Here is a 19,746-nt window from a genome sequence, read left to right on the forward strand (position 1 = left end):
TCTTCGGAACGCAGAATAAGAGGCGCGAAGTTTGCCGCGGCGTTCGAAAGTGCACGAAGTTTGTCGATGTCAGACCACGTCGCAGTTCGCCACAGTCGCTCGGCGAACTCCGACGTGGTAAGGCGGTTCCATGTTTCTCGTGAACTGTGTTCCACGTTGTACAGTGGTGCTGTTTGTGTACTCGCATTTTCGTTCTCCGGATTAGTGCCGAGAATACCGTGTATTAATAGAACGTCCATAAGTTGGACAAGTTCGATTTAAGCTGGCATCCGAACATCATTGAATCTTCGCACCTGTTTCGCTTGCCGCAGCAATTCATCATCTACACGCACTTACGTAAGTCTTTTTTTATAACTTTTCCAATCATTCCTGCAATATATCGTTTAAATAGTTTTTTCGCGTAAACATCGATTGTGAAAAATATCAGCAGCCGGCATCGATCATCGAATTGTCACGCTGACATACACGCTTTGTTACAATCGATAGTTCTATCGAACCGTTTCTGATTGTGACAAAATTCGTATCTATAGTGACAGCTTGACCAATTCAATTTCGTTTTATAATTCGTCAAACGTTGTTAAATGCAAAATAAACCGAAGTTGGTTTACTTTACGCGAATAGTGATTTATACGCATATATTAATAGTGTAAAGGACAAGTACGAAGTTGACGACAGTCGATGAATCGTAGCTCACGTAAGAATCGTGTTGATTACTTAATATAGCGCGAATATGTTCTTCGAAACGGATACGTTTTACGATAAAAGACGTTTATCATGGTGTCGCACGTTAATTCTGCTTTGTAAATATTCCCATTTAAAATATATCTGATACGCAGTATCGAAAGCCGTGATGATAATGCGACGAAAAAGTTTGGAATATGAAAAAGGATATCGGAGAGTCTCGTTTTGTTATAACGCAACGCGGTTGCAGCGAATAGATTCAGAACGCTAGGATAATTGACGTTTGAAGATATCGATTGGACAATGAGGAACGATGGCTTAAGGAACGTTCGCTTCTCTTCTTTTCTTACTTTTATTTTTACGTAGGAACATAATACGTCGCTACCATAGCATCATAACATAATATAACTGATGCACGATCATTTCGTGCTGCGATTCACTGACCTACATGACGCATATAATTTAGCTGGCCACGTTTCGGGTTCCGTTGATCCTACGACCTTTTTCGTTCCGAATCGAATGGTCGGTTTCTTCTATTACGCTCGACTCGACCGGTTCGCGAGTAAACAGTAAGCGCTATTTTTATCCGAATGATTGTATTTTTTGCGATTACTGCAAATAAACGTAAATGTACACACTCAACACCTGATTCCGTTAGTCGCTAAATGCTTTGTATTAAATAATATCATATTTTTTGCCTGTACACATGGTTTATTCTAATAAGTGTACTAAAAAATTAGAATTTTTATATTAATGTATCTTAATATTCATATTGGAATCTTCCTTTAAAAAATTGTTATTGCTATATAGAAAATGATTATTCTGTGAATGTAGTATAGTATTAAATAAGAGAGCTTTAACTATAGTTTGTGTTTATCTCGACGAAAAAATCGGTAACCTTGGTTAAGTTACCACAAGAGTAACGATGACTTTCAGAAGAAATTTATTTTCCATTCATGCAAGACCAAACCTCTTTTACTCGCCGTCAAAATGTCGAATCTTCTTTTGCATTTTTATTTACAATAAACAAAATGGAATGTTTTTATTATTGCGAAAAAGTGATAGACATATTATTCATGACTGAACAAAATTTATCAAAAGTTATCGAATTAATGAAATACAAGAAACACTTCAAACAGTAAAACAAGTTTTTTCTCTCATTTTTATTTTCTTTTATTTCTAGATCCACCCATTTTAAAAGGATACGAAACTTTATATATTACACAGTTCATCCATCGTTAGTGACATCTTATTTCCTGACAAATGATCCAGTTCCAGTATTTTTCTCCCATTTTTCCGGCAATCTCGTGTCGAACGGTAATTGTGGAAGTATCGATTGGCACTTCCTTGTATTACTCGGAAGGCGGAATCGTAAAATCTAGAGGCACACTATCCTTTTAAAATCCACGCTCCTTGCTGTATTTTGTGGTAACCGGTGGTACGAGCTTCAGTCACGGATACCAGAGTTTCTCAACTATGAACAATTACTTCCTTTCTTTCATTTTTATAAATCTATAATCATAAAATATTTTACTTGAGATAATCATCCGAATCAAAGTTTTTAAGTTATTTTTCTGCGTATAAAAATTCTAATATTAATTATTTTATTTTAAGAAGAAGATGAAATGAATTCTGAAATTTGACTTAAGGACTGAAGAAAGACAAGAGTTTGGTTTCTTTTGAATTGAGAACCTCCTTTGTGCATAAAAATAGAAACTTAATAGTTCTTTTCGAAGAGGGTCGTAAGCGGTATAGCGAACAAGCAATTCCTCCGAAAATGTTTCCATCGCGTGAAGTACAATAGTTTACGTTTGTAAGTGAAGCAATATAATTCTATTAAAAGGTGGTAAAAGTGTGAAGAAATAGGGAATGTCTTGTAGCGTTTTGTTTCATAAATCGTAAAACGTGGGGATAAAGTTTTCAAGTATGATTGTGGAGTAGCAGAGGCTATCGGTATACGTACAAGTAGAGTCGCTTTAAATGTTTGGGTTAAATATATATTACCAAGGAAATACATAGATCTAAAATTTTTCTCGGTAAAATACATGCTTGATTGGATTGTGCGTTTCATTTTCACACAGGCATTAAATTGTTCCGTTGGATCGAGTTAGGTTCTCAGGATACTTAAACCTCCTTTGAGTAAAACCTATGCTACATACATAGAGGTAGCCTATTGTTTTCCGTATATCCATACTCAACAAATTTGCTCTATCTTTGAAATGGACAAAAATCCAGGAAATTTTATGAATCGTTACGTGTTAATTCGAGAGTTAATTCTTTATGCAATTCATAGTAAGTTGACCACTTATTTAGCTGATAGATCCATCTATTAGTAGATGTAGGAAAAGCACATTATTTTGGATAGTGGATTTATTATTAGATGTAATGCATTAGTTTAAGATGCAATATCAAATCAATTCTATCTTTAACATGGCCTTCCAAGGATTCTACAAAATTTGATTGTAATGTTAACAAGTAGCAATATTTACTGTATGCAGTAATATGATTGAATATTTCATTTTACGTAAGAATTATTTTTTTAAAGGAACGCAATGTTATAATTAATATTAATTTTACAATTTTATTTATTATGTAATTTCTATTGTAACAATAAAATTAGTTTATAACTTAAACTTGATATCTGGTATTAAGGGTCATACTGTACAACACCTATTTCTGGTATCGAGGTCCAAATTCTATCTAGCAGTACAATTTTAAGTTTCCAAATTCTAGATCAAAATGGTGCGAAATTGCAAAAATAAATTTCCTTCGAATAGAGTAACTTCCTTCGATCGCAGTTAGGTTTTCACGATTGCGCCTCGCGATACGCTTGCGGGGCAATTTAAAATGGAGATGCTTTTTCTACGTCTATTAATGGCCGTATCTGACAGCTTAATTCGCGATCATTTCGAGAGTTCCCCCGGTTTAAGCGGAAGGACAACTTAGACAAAGTCAAGTTAATTTGCGGCTAATTTGCATCGAATCTTAACGTTGCTCACCTCACCTTATGTTGCGTTGCACATTCCCGCAAAACTTCTCTCTGTAGGAGTTTATTGTGTCGTTCATTTTTTTTTAATTAATAAAAAAAAGGAAACATTTTTTCTATTAAATTCATTTTATGGAGGTTTTATTTCATTTTTAAATCTATGGCAAGCTGAACGAAGTTGATTATTCAACCGGAAGTTGTATTCGATCGAAATTTCCCCTATATTCTAAGAAATTTGCATGAAATCCTTGCACGGAACCACTATACAGTCAGACATTGACAAAAGGCTGTTCCAGTTACGTGACATGTGAAACTGAAATTCTGATCGATAAATCTCGGCCACAGCTAGCCTACCATATTTATACTGGTCATTAAGTTTCACCAGAAATACATGTAATGTAACGTTTTTTATAACAACAGTGTAATTGAATTTCTAAAAACTCAATTTACTCTTGTCATTTGCTTGGAGCAATCTTTTCTGAAAAAGAATAGAAAGCAATATAAAAATAATCGAAAAAAACGCAATATTTTCATGCTGGATGGATTTATTAAGTTATTTCGTCTGATTGACCGAGATCCTAAAAATACTTCAGCTGAATTTTGTAGTAGGTATCTGTGTTGTTGGAGGAAAGCCAGAGAACCGTCAGATTTTCAGTGATATCGCCAAATCCCCTCTCTTATTCAGCTTACCGTTTTTTCTTCAACTTCATTGTCCAGCAAAATAATTGAAGCGTATTTTCTAAATAATTCTCACACGTTTTTGCGCCAAGTTTATCGTGTATCGGTTAGAGAAATGTTACGATCGAAAGATAGTTCGTAAGTAGTAGAATCGAATAGTTTCTTGTTACGCTCTTGCCTCTTCACGATTTTCTTATTGTGTTGCACGATGTGTTTCAGTTCAGTGCCTGGGTTGATAGGTATTGTCTGCGCGATGTATTAGGCAGTGGAAAGAGCGGAGTTGCTAATTCCTCTGCAAGAAAATCTTTCACGAGTTTCTAGGAAGCGCATTTCCATGCTCGTTGCTTTGCTAGTGATAAGCGAGGGTGTTTCCAAGCTGTGCAACTTTGTAACAATACCAATGTGCTCTGTAGGTTTAAAATTTAGAAATTTGTCGTTTGTAGGTGTAGGAGTTGAAGAGATGTAATAATTTGGAACTAAAAAATTTCGAATTTACAGGATATGAAAATTTGGACGTTTCATTTCAAACATTTAATGTTTGGGCACTTAGAATTTTGTATTAAAGGATAAGAGAACATGTTGTAGACCAATTTCAAATTTCAAAATTAAAAATTTATCAACTTTGGATCTATAAATTTTTAGATCTTAGAGGTATAAGAAATTATAAATTAAAGATTAGAAACTTGGTACTCTTTTCTTTGATATTAGTAATGAACATTTTACGATGTCCTTATATGTTTGCTTTGTTAATTGCTTCGTTATCTTGATTTTGTTTCTGTCGTAACATGTGAATACTGGCAACAGGCGTTACGATTACTACAATATATATAGAAGCAATTAGAGCATCTACCTTAAACTATGTATACAATAAATAACAGGTCTTAATCCTATATGATCTTGAAAATTTTCTGTATTCTTACTTCTTATAAATTGCAAACAAGTTTAGAAAGAAGTAGAGATTTCTCCAAATTCTAAGAGCAAATATTTTTATAAATTACAATTAAAAAGAACCATTTGCACCGTTATCGTGTACCAAGAAGGATGTTAGGGATACACTTTAAACAAGAAAAACGCTTTGTGCGTTTTACCGTAGTTAGTTCCTCGTGTGAAACAGTTCCTTCAATTAGCAAAGTGCGCTGGCCTTCTCTACAATTAGTATCATGTATTCAAAAAAAAAAAGAATTTGCCATGAGTGCACACAGAGGCTATTGTGTTGTTTCAAAAGGAAAAAGAATATATAGAAACCTGAGGTCACCTTGATTAATTGAAAAATATGCATGATCTTAAATAGCAGTGCAATCTGTAACATGTGGTTACGATTTAAAATGCGTTAAAAGTAGATATGCGCATATACTGCTTCGTTTAGTATTGTTTGACCAGGATTGTGACGCAAGTTCATCAACGAGCTCTAGATCAGAAATGAACTGCGAGTGCAATGAGCTAATTGAACTAATTGCTTTCGTCAGTTGTTGCTCGTGAACATCGATTCATGTGGTATCCTCCTTCTGAAAACGTTTCGTACCGACCTTTTTTAATGATAATATTATTTGCATAATTCTGTTTTCACTTGTTGAACATGTGGCGTATATAATAATCATTCTCAATGGATTTTGTATTCTTCCATATGCCAGGTGTTGTGATGTAAATTGGATTGTGTATTATATATGATAGATATTAATGGGTTTTTTGAAAAGTTCATAATTGAAGCATGAAACCAGTACAAAAACAACATGCTTCTCTAAAATTAGTATAACATTTTACCGAATACTGTGCACGTTATTCGTCCTTTGTTACAACTCATTGTCTATCGAGTATTTCGAGGAATCCTTTTGTGAAAAATTTGTTCTCTCCCCTAGTAAGTTTCTTCAAATTTAAAATTTGTCGAAGATAGAATATGATAGTCACGATAATCTAATTTTTGTTGGCTAAGTAAGTTGTTGATAAGTATACTTGTGTAAACATGAAACATAGCAACAATTTTTGTTAGCAAACGATTATTTTTTTTCCTTCGTTTCAAAAGTTCTCGAATTATCTTATTCAATGGAAAGTAACATCGGTTTGAATTAAGTATTTGCTTTTTGATAGCAGTTTATAAAATATAATCTCTTTTAAATTCCGATAAATACTCGATACAACTTAATAGCAATGTCTGTTAGAAACTTGAATTCTTGTTATAATTTTTCTTTTTCTTTGATATTTCGCACAATTAAACATAGGAAAACGAGAGGGATGGGAATAGTGTTTGTTCAACGCAGAATGTAACATTTTAAAAGCTAATGGTTCCACGATATAGCAAGTCATGTAAAACGAGACACGATACGAAAAGAAAACACGAATAGTGAAATTACGTGTATCGAATAATTAAGGTGCATCATCGAGCAATGTGTGTTACGTAAACTTTGCAGCCTTCTCTGTTTTTGTAATCTAGGATTAAATGGTTCGTTATCTGGGTTAACATCAAACACTATGTCGTTGGATATATGTTTCATTGTTTCAATTAACTAATTGATTCAATGATTAATGATTGCTGATCTCGCAATATTCACACTAGAATTTTTGCCAAACAAATCTTTTGTGCAGGGGATTTTCACAAAATCACTCTCATAAACTTTAAAAAATTATCATTCAAATATTGTAAAAACAACTTGTAGTATTTTTTATGTACTGACACTTAGCTTGAAACTTAACTTTTTGTAGTTTAAAAGTTGTTTCAGAAACGTTCTAGCAAATCCAAGCCATTTTTAGTGGCAACAAATTTATTAATAATTACGTCCTAAAAGGTAACTTGAGGTATAAAAAAGGTTTAATTAACAAGAACTCTTTATTGTGTACATTAAATATTTATTTCATAAATTAAAATGTCACCTCAAATGTTCATCTGAACATAGAACTGCAAAGGATTAACAGTCAGTTGAAATATTTAGAATCGGTAGTTTCCTCTAATTTTGATATCGGTGCACGCGCATGCCCACAGGTATAAAAATCAATACTAATTTTGATTAAAATTGATTCTTTATCCTTTCTCACAGTATTTTTACGTTTCATAGTTTTTGCCAGCTGTCGCTAGAGAAACAACAGGTTGCGCGTGTTTCCAAGTTTAATAGCAATTAACCCAGTACTCTGTTCAGCAACCATTGCTACTCAATAGTGGTCAATTGGACATTGCAGGTCGTTCGATTTGAACCGACAATTGGCATAACTGGGCAATATGGTGCCGGCATACAGAACAATTATACACACCGTCGTTTAATCTTTAAATCGTTTCCGTCTTATCCGTTCTTGTGGATTAAATACTGGCTTTTTTTGATGATATCAATTTTTTTGTCCTCAAGCTTTAACTCTTCAACTCGACGCTTGATGTAATAGTCGGCTGAAGTTTATTTATGTTCAGACTAAGTGGAGAGATAATGATAAAGCGATGGTATACAGAAATAGAAAATTGTTATACAGCCGCGAAGGTATATAGGTGATATAATATAAATTTCTGTAAAGGAAGTTACTGTTAAGATGATGAAGCGATGAAGGAAGTCTCCCTTGGTAGAGTATTTTTTTCTAGAAGAATCTGTTACAGTAGAGAATGAAAATTTCTTCTGTTGTAGCTTTGTATAATTGTGAAAAAAAATAGATATTTCTTTATAGTTATATTTCGGATGGAAAAAAGAAGTGGATGAATTCTTTTCCTAAATAACAGTGATCATTTTTTCCCTAAAATATCTGTAAAATATGAAGAGATAGAAAGAGAGAAGAGATAGAAATATAAGTAGAAATGTTAAATACATTTTAAAATATTGCAAGTAATTATGAACTAAAGAAAACAATTTTTTATGGGGTGACTATAAAAGTGCCGTTATACACAATAGGTTCAACTTCCTATGACTGTTAATTTCCACGTAATCGAGTCTACGTAATGTGTTAAAAATAAATCTGGACTTTATTCTTGATGCTCGATGCTTTCGGCGAGGTTACTAAGATTAAATTGCTCACGCTGTTTGACAATTACGTTGCTTGTAATTATAACCGATCATGGATATAGTAATGTACGCGAGCATGGAGGGTTGATGGAAATGAAAGGAATTTCTATAAACTTTAGGTTTTTTACTTTTCATTGGCAAATCAATCTGGCAAGTTTTCATTAATTTAACAGACTATTTCGATCGACTGAGGCCTTTCTATATATTTTTGTGGAATAAAAAATTCTATGTATTCATTTTTTTCTTTTCACTTCTTTTTTCATAATTCATCAAAGACTTGAACAAATATCTCCCAGAACTTATTTTTTATTTTGCCAGCATTTTTTTAACTATTCGATACAGATTTCTTTCTCGACAATTCCTTGTTATTTTCATTGCTTTTATTTCGTTTCGTATCATAAAAATGGTGTGTAAGTGTGTGTAGAAGAAAGAAATAGATTTTATTTTTAATTCTACAAAAGAAATATTTTAGTATAAATATAGACGCACTAGGTTTTCACAAAAATAACTGGACGTTTTTCCCATTCCCAGGTGGATACGGTTGCCAACAGAAGGATGACGAGAGATCGGTGAACCCCGGTTGTGGCGTCGCGACAATTTCACGCTGTGTTATCTCAGATAAAATCCGAAAGCTTGCGCAGGAAACCCGGTGAATCATGTCGCGATCGAGACGGCCCAGCGTTTCCATCCATGATTACCCGGAACATTTGAATCCGTTCAGCGACGATATCACCAGCACCCAATCTTATCTCTACCATGACGGAAAGGCGAAGGACCCAAAGCACAAGTTCTGGACATTTGGTAAAAGCAGGAAGAAGAGATCGAATAGCTTTTCCATTAAGTCCACGTGGTAAATAATCTTTAATAAAATTATAAATCTTTCGCGTTGGCTTTATTTTCACAAAAAACAATACATTTGTGTGGTAGAACTATGCGAGAAGTGTGATATGCATTAAGTCGTCTCGATATCAATCTACAAAGTCTACAGTAGGGCAATTTTAAGTAATGCGCGTAATATTTCTATCTTTTTTAACATCTCTTTCGTTAACATTGTAAGCTATTCAGTTTCGCATATGAGGACATTTGATGATACTTTTTACGTATCTGCTGTATAAATTTTGCATATCTACTGTTTCAAAATGAAAATACAATCTGTCGAATAATTGGAGTCACTTGTACAATAATATTCAACAACCGCTTGACGGTAACTATTTCATACAGTCGTTCGTATTAGCCAAAGGATTAAATCTCAATTATTATATTCTTTCATAAGATTTTTTTCTTTTAACAAAGACATATTGTTTTCAAAATTTAAGTTAAGATCAGTAATTTTTTCGAGGGAATAATAATTATAGAGTGGAGTTCCATAGGTTACAAGAAAATGAAATTTTCTGCTAGAAGCCTTGAGCAATTCTGAATAATAAAAGAATGTCTCAAGCAATAAATAGCGTAGTGAATAAAGAAGTGAGAATAGAAGTAGCTACGTGTGGTCCGATTATTTGTCAGAATTTTACTTGTGCAACAGTATGTTGCGTTCGAATGGAAATTAGGAAAGGTTCGGGCAAAAGTTTATTGAACTTGAACTTAGCATCACGTATGAAACGCACACGTGAATCACATACGACTAACACGTATACATTTCTTTGGCCGTCGTCCAGGCGACATAAATAAAGAGTATCTAGCATAGCAAACGATCGACGTCAGGTCGTGTTCCATCCAAAAGGTCTTATACCAATTTCTATTTGAGGCAATGCCCAACGCGCTTTTCCTGCGTATTCGCTTGTTAACTAACTGTACCGTAGATTTTTTTCGTCATAAACTAGTCTTCGTCTTAATTATATCTTTTAATAATTCTCATCGAGATTTCAAGCCCTTTCAAGCGCTAATTGTGTCTCACTTTTTGAGATCGTACAGCGTAACTCTTTTATAATATTAATATCATATTCTTTTAAATTACTACAATAATCTTTAATTTATATTTATTTGAAAATTGTTTATACCAATTCATTTCGAGGCTTACGTTTAATTGGTACAACAGCAATGGTATTTTCAACGTTTTAATTATTCAGTTATTAATTTGGTAAAACGAAAAGACTACTAATAGCTATTGATACGACGTTGTTATCAGTAAACATTTCAAACATTATCGGCAATCGATCATATTTATCAGAGACAGAATAATGCAATTAAAATGCCAGAAGTTAATACATCGAATTTGAAAGTATACATTTTCATTTTCTTCTTTTTTCAAGAATTTAAGGAGAAAGTTAAATTGCATCGAACCTATTGCTTTTTTGTGTATGAAATAATTTACCACATCGCGTGGAAAATTTACGGCCAACATATCGCAGACGTCGATCTTGCGCAATTTTTTTTTTTAGAATTAATCCAAACTTACCTGTTAATACTACCTTAAATTCACTTTCGTGGAATCGAGCAACATTACCAGCGCGCTGATATCGATCTCGTGCTGTTTTCCCAGGTTTTATTAATTCCTATCCACGATCTACTCGAACTTTTAAGTAACGAATATGTGCTCTCTAACTATTCTATAAATTAGGCCATAAGCCATCGAATAAGTTAGCATCGTCTTAGATGTAACCATCTTCTTTATTATCGAAAGATGGGCATTGTTAATATTTTAGTACTAGCGATAATTGTTCATTACTAGAAAAATTTCAATTTCACATAAATACTGTTTCAATTCTGATTGAAACTTTTCCATGACTAAACGACCATAACCGATGTGAGTTTTTAAATCGTTGGAAGCCAGTTGCTAAAACCGTATCCATATACAATGAACATTGCGCGTTGATATTTGGTCAATTTATCTGTATGAAAAGGTCGTAAAAGATGCGTCACAAGACCGATAAATCAGCCGTAGATAATCTGCTGACCCAAAGAAACTTAAATAATACCATGGATCAGTTTTATACGTACGCTATTAATCATTTAGCTAACATTACATCGATGATAGTGCTTAAGTAATCAAATATGAAACTATGCTATTCGATGTATCGGATCTGTTTTCCTTGATACTTCGCTTAATGCGTGTGTATATAGTCCAAACAGCGTACTAGCTTTTTGTTTTAAGCATATTTTATGTTAAACGAAGAAAAATTACGGAACTCAACATTATTTTGTGATAACTGCCACAAAACGAGTTGGATTAGTAGAATGTAAAATAATAATGATTATTTAATCTAAAGAATTGGAGAGTATTTACCGTTAAGAAGACAGATCAGTTTGTGATCAACTCTAATATATTACTAATAACATAAAAGAAAACTCATTTTCTTAGAAGAAAGGATTTTTAATAGTGTTCAGCTGTTTATATAGTTCCTCAATTTCGCTGTTTCAGCATCCGTGATACCATTCACTTGATAAATGCAAAGTGCTCTTCAATAACGTAGTTGGCTATTCTAACATGTGCAACATACTGACTTGTATCGTTGTTAATAGTTTCAGTGCTACATATATTCGTTTTAGTAATAAGATTGGTATTACTGATACTGAATTGCAATTTAAATTCGGCATAATTGTAAGTTTAGCAACCGTTAAAGAAGTTAATGTCTGTAATTTATTTTTTCCATGTCCATACGTGGAAATTGAAACAGATCTTACGATGGAACGTATTGGGTGAAATCTTAATTTTGATTTATGAAACGATGCATCCTGCACACTTACATTAGAAAGAACGAGTTCCGGTCTGGTTACCGGTTGAAATTAACGTTAGTACGGTTGATGATGATTAATGATGGGATTTTAACGGGGAAATTTCATTTCTGATGGTAATTAAATCAGTGGAAAGAATAGTATAAGATTGTATCCATGACTTACGACACAAAACATTGCATGTATAGACAATATCTTCGATTTTGGCGGCTTGCATGACACTAATACAGACTACCAACCGTAGCTGACCAATGAGAAATGATTCTATTATGTAGATAAAGTCATTCCCTATTGGATAGTTGCTGTTTTTGCTTGTGTTAGTTACGCTACACGAGGTGCTAGAGTCCAAAAGACAATCCGTACATTCTTGCTCAAAAGTATGAGGATACTTTCTTAGAGTCAGAGTTTCACTAGTTCCACTAATTGTCGTGTACTATATTTTGTATTTTATCAGTGATTTAACTGATTATTTATTAAATATCTTGGCAATAACGTTAACAAGTAATTACACATTTGATGGGGAAAGTTTAGTTCCTTTCTTCCCTGACTTTTTTATTATTGTTCAGATGTTAATTATATGGTTAAATGCTGCATTTTTCTCTTTCTCTTTCTCTCACAGAAACAATATACGTGTTCGATAGACTTTCCTTAAAGTAAATCGTGTAGTGGTAAAAAAAAAAAAAAAAAAAAACAACTAGTGTACACATAAAGTTCCAAATAGGAGTAATTCTTCTGAAATGAAAGAATTCTATTCTGTCAGTTCCACGGTTTGATGTCTCTATTTGTGTAGAAACAATTGTTCTATTTTGCAATTCTATTGGATACGCTTTCTTTTTCAAAATTACTACTGAAGTAATTTGAACAGGTTTCAGAGAATCATTTTTTAAATCGCTAAGAGTAGCAAACATTCCTCGCAACCGAAAGGAAATCTTATACGCCGACTTCGTAATCCATCAGACCGAAATGACTGAACCGTTTCCCTGGCCATGAATCAGTCCTCAAGTTTATCTTCGCGTAGAAACGAAGCGTGGTGAAGGACTATTCTTTGTTTTTATGGAAATTCCTTTTTGCTATACAGGGTGTCTCGCTAACAGCCATCCTTTCGAATATCTTTAAAGTCGTTGATTGGTATCGTGAAATATTCGGTACGATAATACATACATATGTAATGATAACAATTCTGACATTTTCATGGGATGTTTACCAATTAAAAGAGAATTACAAGAAATTAAAAAATCGATACATTGTTGTTTACAATTGGAGGATGGATGATGAACAACTGACTTTTCGTTTTAAAACATTCGCTTGAAGAACTAATTCATTCTGCATACTCGCTCACGTTCGCATTTTAAAATATCCCACATATAATATATGAAACCTAAATTATTGATTAACTGACAAAAGGATAATTTAATTATCCTTCAGTTTTAGTAGGATAGTGGATTTATCCTGATGATGTACATACACTGCAATAAATATAACATTGATTCATTCGTAAACCACATTAAGTCAATATGTATGGCTCTAATGCAGCTTCTAGGAAATGACTTCGCAAATGCATGCATCACCAGTAATAATAGGTTACGCTTCGTTTTTAATGTAAAATTTCGAAATTTTTCCGTTACCTTCACTTCAGTAAAAACTAATGTGTATTATTCCTAATGTATATTTTATGATAATATTGTAGTTAATATAGTAGAACTCTATTTATCTAAGCTACATTCAATGGAATTGGTAAACTGGTTAACCAAATCTACTGCTAGATTTCTATTACCTAATCTACTGCCGATGGTCAGTTCGGCGTGAAAAATCATAAGCAGTGGAGAGAATCAGTAAACTCCTTACTTAGTCCCTGTTATGTATATGAATTTATGCAATTGTATGAAGTATAAATTGCTCCTGCTTCAATGAGTTCAAATAAATCGAGCTCTAGTTTATTTCTATGTCATAAAGTTAATATAAATCACTTAATTGGATAAAAAAAGAAGCTTTTGCAAACGTCTAATAAAAACTTACAAGAGAAAACCGCGTAAAAATGTTTATATTAGACGATTTAATAATTTCTAAAATCTAAAAAATAGAAATTGCCAATAAATACTGTTTATATTTGATGTAACAGAAATTGTTGAAAAATATGTTACACGCGCCCTGATACTTTTTGGTGACACTGTACATCGTGTTTAGATGGGATCAGAAGAATGTGCAGGACAGATTAGCAAAGAAAATACACAATTCTATCTTAACTTTCGTCTATGGAAACCAACAAAGAGTCAGATTACGGTAACGCTGTGCAGTATATTGAATATCCGCGTGTTGAAATCGCCAAACGTCGCGTCGTGACGTCGTTCGTGTTCTATGTATAGAAACTCGTGTGCGAAGTAAAAGAGCAAGAGGCGGTACTTAAGTCTGTTACTGGTAATCGTGAATCTACTCACCATATTTCGATCCTTGCAACATTGTTATTCTCGGCGTTAGATAAAATAAGAAAATGATATTTCTGACGTCAATGTAAGCTCTTTGCACACGTGGCAACGCGTTTATGTCGTATACGTCGCGCTCGTTATACCTGTAGATCCAACGTGTTGATTGATACGTCTATGATGCTGGTTTATATTGTTGTTTAACACGTTCGCTGTTCCAGTATGCATGGCGACAACTTCTCTGCAGCTCGTGCTCTTTTCTGTAATTCTACTCAGCGTATTCGCATTTGCATATACAAAATATACCAAGTAGACGGAGTTCGTACCACTAAAATGTTAAACGTTACATTTCTATGTCGAATATATATCCAATTCGTTACTCAGCTTTCCATTTTGAAGAAATATACGAAGAAGAAAAATTATGATGCGCTATATAGATGTTAAACATGTAGAATATAGTTTAAATGTTAGAAAAAACAATGAGGAAAGCGAATTTTAATTGAAATATTTCATACATTTAAGTCACCAAACTAAAATCACGATTTTTTTTTTAAAGGACTATGAAATTTAGAAATGAAAATTATACAGATATTCATATATTTGTAGAAATGATCATCTATCTAAATATTAGTGGAGGTAATAAAATAGAGGTCAAAGTACATACCTCTTAATCATATTGATAATGATCGTGCAATTTATAAATTTGTGATAGTAAAGTTAAAAATTATTCCGCGATCGTAATCGAATCGGGGTAAAGTGTTAGCAGAATCCTTCGTTACGTTCTCTTTTCATTTTCGGCAATTAGATAAGACAATCGTCGCCACAGTTGTGCAATCCTTAATCTGGACTGTTAATTGTAAGATATGTGGGTTAAGAGCGTAGCAGCCCGCGGAATCTCATCTTATCGTATAATGCAGAAATGTGACACAGATCTCTTAGCTCCGTTGAATATAAAGTGAAATACGCGTTGCAATTACTAACAACAGTTACGTTACTCGTCTCATTACGTATGCGAGTCTACTTAAGTAAGGTGTTTGTTTTCAGGAACGGATTGTTTGGCAAGCGGAAGGAAGACAAGTTGGAACCGCAAGAAAAAAGATCCACGATAACTACAGGTGACTATCGAAATTATCATCACTAAATAAGCAAGTAATAAGTAATTAATTGTTCCATTTTTGTATGTAGTAAATTGTATAAGATATGTTTTACGTTAATGCTTGAATAAAGATTTAAAGTTGTTTTTTCTCCATTAATTTTCTTGTTAAATTTCTGTCACACGTAGTTTCATCAACCTATAAAAGAGAGCCGTACACCAAACCACCAGCACCGCCGCGTCTAACAAAAGACCAGCAGGATTTTGATGAAGCTCTTGGTACTTTGGTCAGAAGAAGAAAGTACACGTTAGACAACTCTTCGCCAAGGTATAGCTCGAGCCTGACTGTCAACGGTGATCCAGCGAGATTGTATGATGGCAGCCCAAAGGATACCACAGCGTCCATAATGGGTGATCTCACTCCGAAACCACCAGCAAGAAGGTGTGGAGATAGTTCTTGTTATTGTTACATACTATTATTAGCCGCTTGAATACTCATTCTCAACTGTAGTAGCAGATTTCTACAACATACGAGATATTCACTCTTTATTATTATTATGTATCATTATTAAGTTCCGAATTCTCCGGTGATTCCATAAAATATTATTTTTAATTGTAATTATATAATTTTAATGCACGTTGAATTATTAAATTTGTCATATTGTGGCATTCATTACGAATAATGTAACTCTAAAATTACTGTGATTAGGTTTGGTCAGACGAGTCCGAAGCCAACAGACAAGATACCATCGTTGACCTGTGAGAACAGGGAGTCAGTGGAAAATGGGGATGTAACCCTGCGCGATAAATCACGAGAAACAACGCCTGTTCCGCCTTTGTACGTCGAACCGTAATCAAAAATGTTACAGCTATAAAATGTATTAAATACGTATAATTTTCGTAGGCGAAGATTCGGTAACAGAGCGTCGCAAAGGACGATTGCAAGTGCTCTGGATTCAGAGGATGAAGCAAGTCGATCAGGCGACGTAACGATGTGCGACGAGAACGAGAATGTTCCTGGGGATTACATATTCAAAAGGTTTTCCCAGGACGCTGTCAGGAAATCGAATCTTTCGATAAACAGCTGCGTTTCTATCGGAAGTACGATGAGCTCGTACGGTCGTAAAAAACGAAAAGCACCGCAGCCACCACGGCGACCAGAAAATGTGGAAACGAATGAAGTAGGTCGAACACATGTTTTGCCTCCTGTGTGCATACTTACAAACACTGTTTACAGAAAATATGCATATATTGTTTATAAGATACAAGATTTTCTAGCCAAGTTCTTTTAGTAGAATAGCTACTAAATTTTTATTGGCATGAAGGCTACAGATTTGTTAATACTTCCGTTATATTCGGTTATGTTGATAAACTATCAGCAGAAACGTAATCACATCTGCTGACACGAGCTTAATACGAATAAAGATGATATTGGATCTGTTATAACAGTATGCAAAAATTTTCTTTTAATTTCAATCTAATTTATTTACTGAGTTGTTTCTTATTTTCTATTTTGACATAAAAAATATTATTGTCTTTTCATTAATTGGTTTTTCATTAGATTGTTTTGTAATACTCCACAGAAGGTTCCTGAAGCGTCCAATGTAGAACTTCAGATTGTGGAGCCAATGGACATAGCGAGGGTTACTGAGAATATTGACGATTTAACAAAGAAGAGCATGGACTTCGATAAAGAAGCTGTTGAAACGAAAGAAAAGCCGGTGGTTTTGGTTTCGGATGACACGCGACCATCCGGAGAAACCGAGGCGGAACACACTTCGACAAAGTTTCTAGAAAATAATACAGAGATTTCGTGCGAAGAGAAACCCTGTACAGAAGAAAATTCTGTAGAAAAAGAGGAAGAAGAACCAAAAGCTTCGACAACGGAAGAACAGGAAAAGTCGGAAGATGTTACAGAAGGATCAATTAAGCAGAACGAAGAAAATATTCAAGTGGAATATCACAGAGCTTCTCTAGAAAATATGGAAATAATTAAAGATGTCGAACAAGTAAATTCCTCATCAGAATTAGATGAAGTTTGTCTTCAAAAGAAAGACTCCTTGGAAACGTTATCCAGAAGCAATAGTTTCTGTGTGAAAGAAGAGATTGAGAAGATTGAAAGACAGATAAAGGCTCTAGAAACAAGGAACGCTGCTATGGATGCGTCAGAAGAAAAAAACGGGAATAACGGACAGGAAAGTACGAGGTATTCGATCTTAGAAAACCGTAGACACTTCTTCCAAAATATGGTGGAGAACGATAAAGGTCCGATTAAAATAGAATTTAAGGAATTTCCTAGGGAACAGAAAGATATTCATGTGGTGAGACTAAACGACTCGCCTGTTCCTGCAGTTGCATCTAAAGAGCCAGTGAAAGTGATCGAACTTCATATTTCCGAGCCTATCAAACAAAAGCCAGAGATCCTCGATGACGTGAATCCAATTCCGAAACCTGCGAGGAGGCACAGTGCGTTAAATTTAAATGATTCTCAGCCTAATATGTCTCCAAAAAAAGCTAGAAAGAGCCTCGAACCAACCAGGGGACAATCGCTGTAGTTTATATTTTTAACGAAAAATAATAAATTTGTATAGGAACTTGTGCAATCGTTTTGACCTATAAATCCAATTGAAGGATGGCAAATACTTCAGTTGATTTTAGTTGAGTTATTTTGTCGAAGACTGTATAAACATTGTGTGTATATATATATATATATACAGAGAGCCTTTCGGATTTTTGGTGTTTCGTGTGATAATAATACAAGCACAGATTGGTGACCAATTAAGTAGGAAATAAGTAAAATGTATGCGCACAAATTATAAATAATGTCAGACGTCCAGTAATTTGCATCGAAATCGCTGTGTAATGTTAGTAAATTGGTAATTAACATATCGACGCTTCAATTTAAATTGATAACTGATATATAAGTAGAAATATTTCAAATTATGTTGCTAAATAGTACAGTAATATTTCAAGTTGCATTATGCTCGTCATTTTACACGGTGCAGAATATTGCTTCAATTATGTGTTTTGCCACATTGGCATGGCATTGCCACTTGCATGCCATATTGCATGGTAACATATATAAAACGTTATACAAATAAAGGCGTACAACTATAAATAACGTAATACAGAATTCAGTACCGTAGATTTGTTTAATCGTTATTTTTGTACTTTTAACATTTATTTTACCTGTATTTTATGTGTTTCGCTTGTATCGATCTTGTGTTAGTGTCATACGAGGTATCAGAATTCAAGAGACTAACTGTAATTATACCTATATTTAAACGCACGTAAAATAAAGACCTCCGATCTGTACATATATGTATACGAATGTGGTTACTAAAGATGGAGAAATATGAATAATTGTAACCATTGATAGTTCACCAATAGTTCGACATCCAGTCACTTACAATTATCAATTATTGTTGATAATTTAAATTCTGAAAAATTTGTTTATTTAAATAGATTTTTGAAGTTAATTCTCAAAAATGTAAAACTTGTCTGTTGTAATTTATTTAATCTTTTCCATTATGTTATCGAATATACATAAGAAAAATGAATATTATACAAAATGCTTGTAATTCTATTTCCTTGATGTTTGGAGTTCTTATAGAGCGCGAAACACAAAAGTAAGAATGTTTTTAAATTATCTACATTCTGAAAAAAAGATCAGAAGGTGAATTACTTGTTATGTATCAAATATAATAGTTATTTACTCTTCGTATGAATTCAGAGAGTTTAAGATAAGTTTTCAGAAATTTCATTAGTTTATCTTTCACATTGTTAGAATAAAAATGTTATTATTCTTTTTAGACAAATTTTACCTAATTATCGACAGCGAAGTAGATAACTCTGCGGCGTTTCATATTTTGGGAGAGTGTTGATAAATACGGAAACGCAGATGAGTAGAATAATTAATGCGTATTTCTTCAAGAGTCTTTTATTGCATATTCGCTCTATAACGTCGTAAAAAAAAGTGAGTATCTTCTAAAATAAAGGAGAAATGCGTATTTTTAGTGTTTTTGTTTTTACAAATTATTAATATAAAAATAACTTGTAAGATCTTATTCCTACAGATGGCGGGTCGATTATCTTCTAAACATGTCACCACAATTCTAAGACTCATTGCGCTATCTGTACAAAGACTGCTCGAGCTAATCATACGCTGTAATCGGCAGCGTCATAAATTATTCTTATTTATTTCTTAAATCTCGTAGAAACAGCATACAAGATCTATTATAA

The 19,746-nt window shown here is 33.6% G+C and overlaps 1 protein-coding gene across 1 annotated transcript; it reads left to right on the plus strand.

Annotated features, from left to right (window-relative positions):
* The first annotated feature begins 61 nt into the window (after positions 1–61).
* Positions 62–19,000, plus strand: LOC143423485 (uncharacterized). The gene is made up of 7 exons (XM_076894858.1): positions 62–336; positions 8,848–9,166; positions 15,456–15,526; positions 15,694–15,946; positions 16,214–16,342; positions 16,409–16,685; positions 17,088–19,000. Exons 2-7 carry the CDS (start codon positions 8,973–8,975, stop codon positions 18,057–18,059), a joined length of 1,896 nt encoding a protein of 631 aa, XP_076750973.1. The 5' UTR covers positions 62–336; positions 8,848–8,972; the 3' UTR covers positions 18,060–19,000.
* Positions 19,001–19,746: the final 746 nt, after the last annotated feature.

The sequence above is a fragment of the Xylocopa sonorina genome, chromosome 5, assembly GCF_050948175.1.
Source record: "Xylocopa sonorina isolate GNS202 chromosome 5, iyXylSono1_principal, whole genome shotgun sequence".
Taxonomy (NCBI): Eukaryota; Metazoa; Arthropoda; class Insecta; order Hymenoptera; family Apidae; genus Xylocopa; species Xylocopa sonorina.

Excerpts from the sequence above, each read along its gene's own strand:
- LOC143423485 (XM_076894858.1), top strand. The coding sequence starts at position 8,973 with ATGTCGCGATCGAGACGGCCCAGCGTTTCCATCCATGATTACCCGGAA. Across the intron at positions 9,167-15,455 it reads TTTTCCATTAAGTCCACGTG|GAACGGATTGTTTGGCAAGC; the intron begins GTAAATAATCTT and ends GTTTGTTTTCAG. Across the intron at positions 16,343-16,408 it reads ACAACGCCTGTTCCGCCTTT|GCGAAGATTCGGTAACAGAG; the intron begins GTACGTCGAACC and ends TAATTTTCGTAG.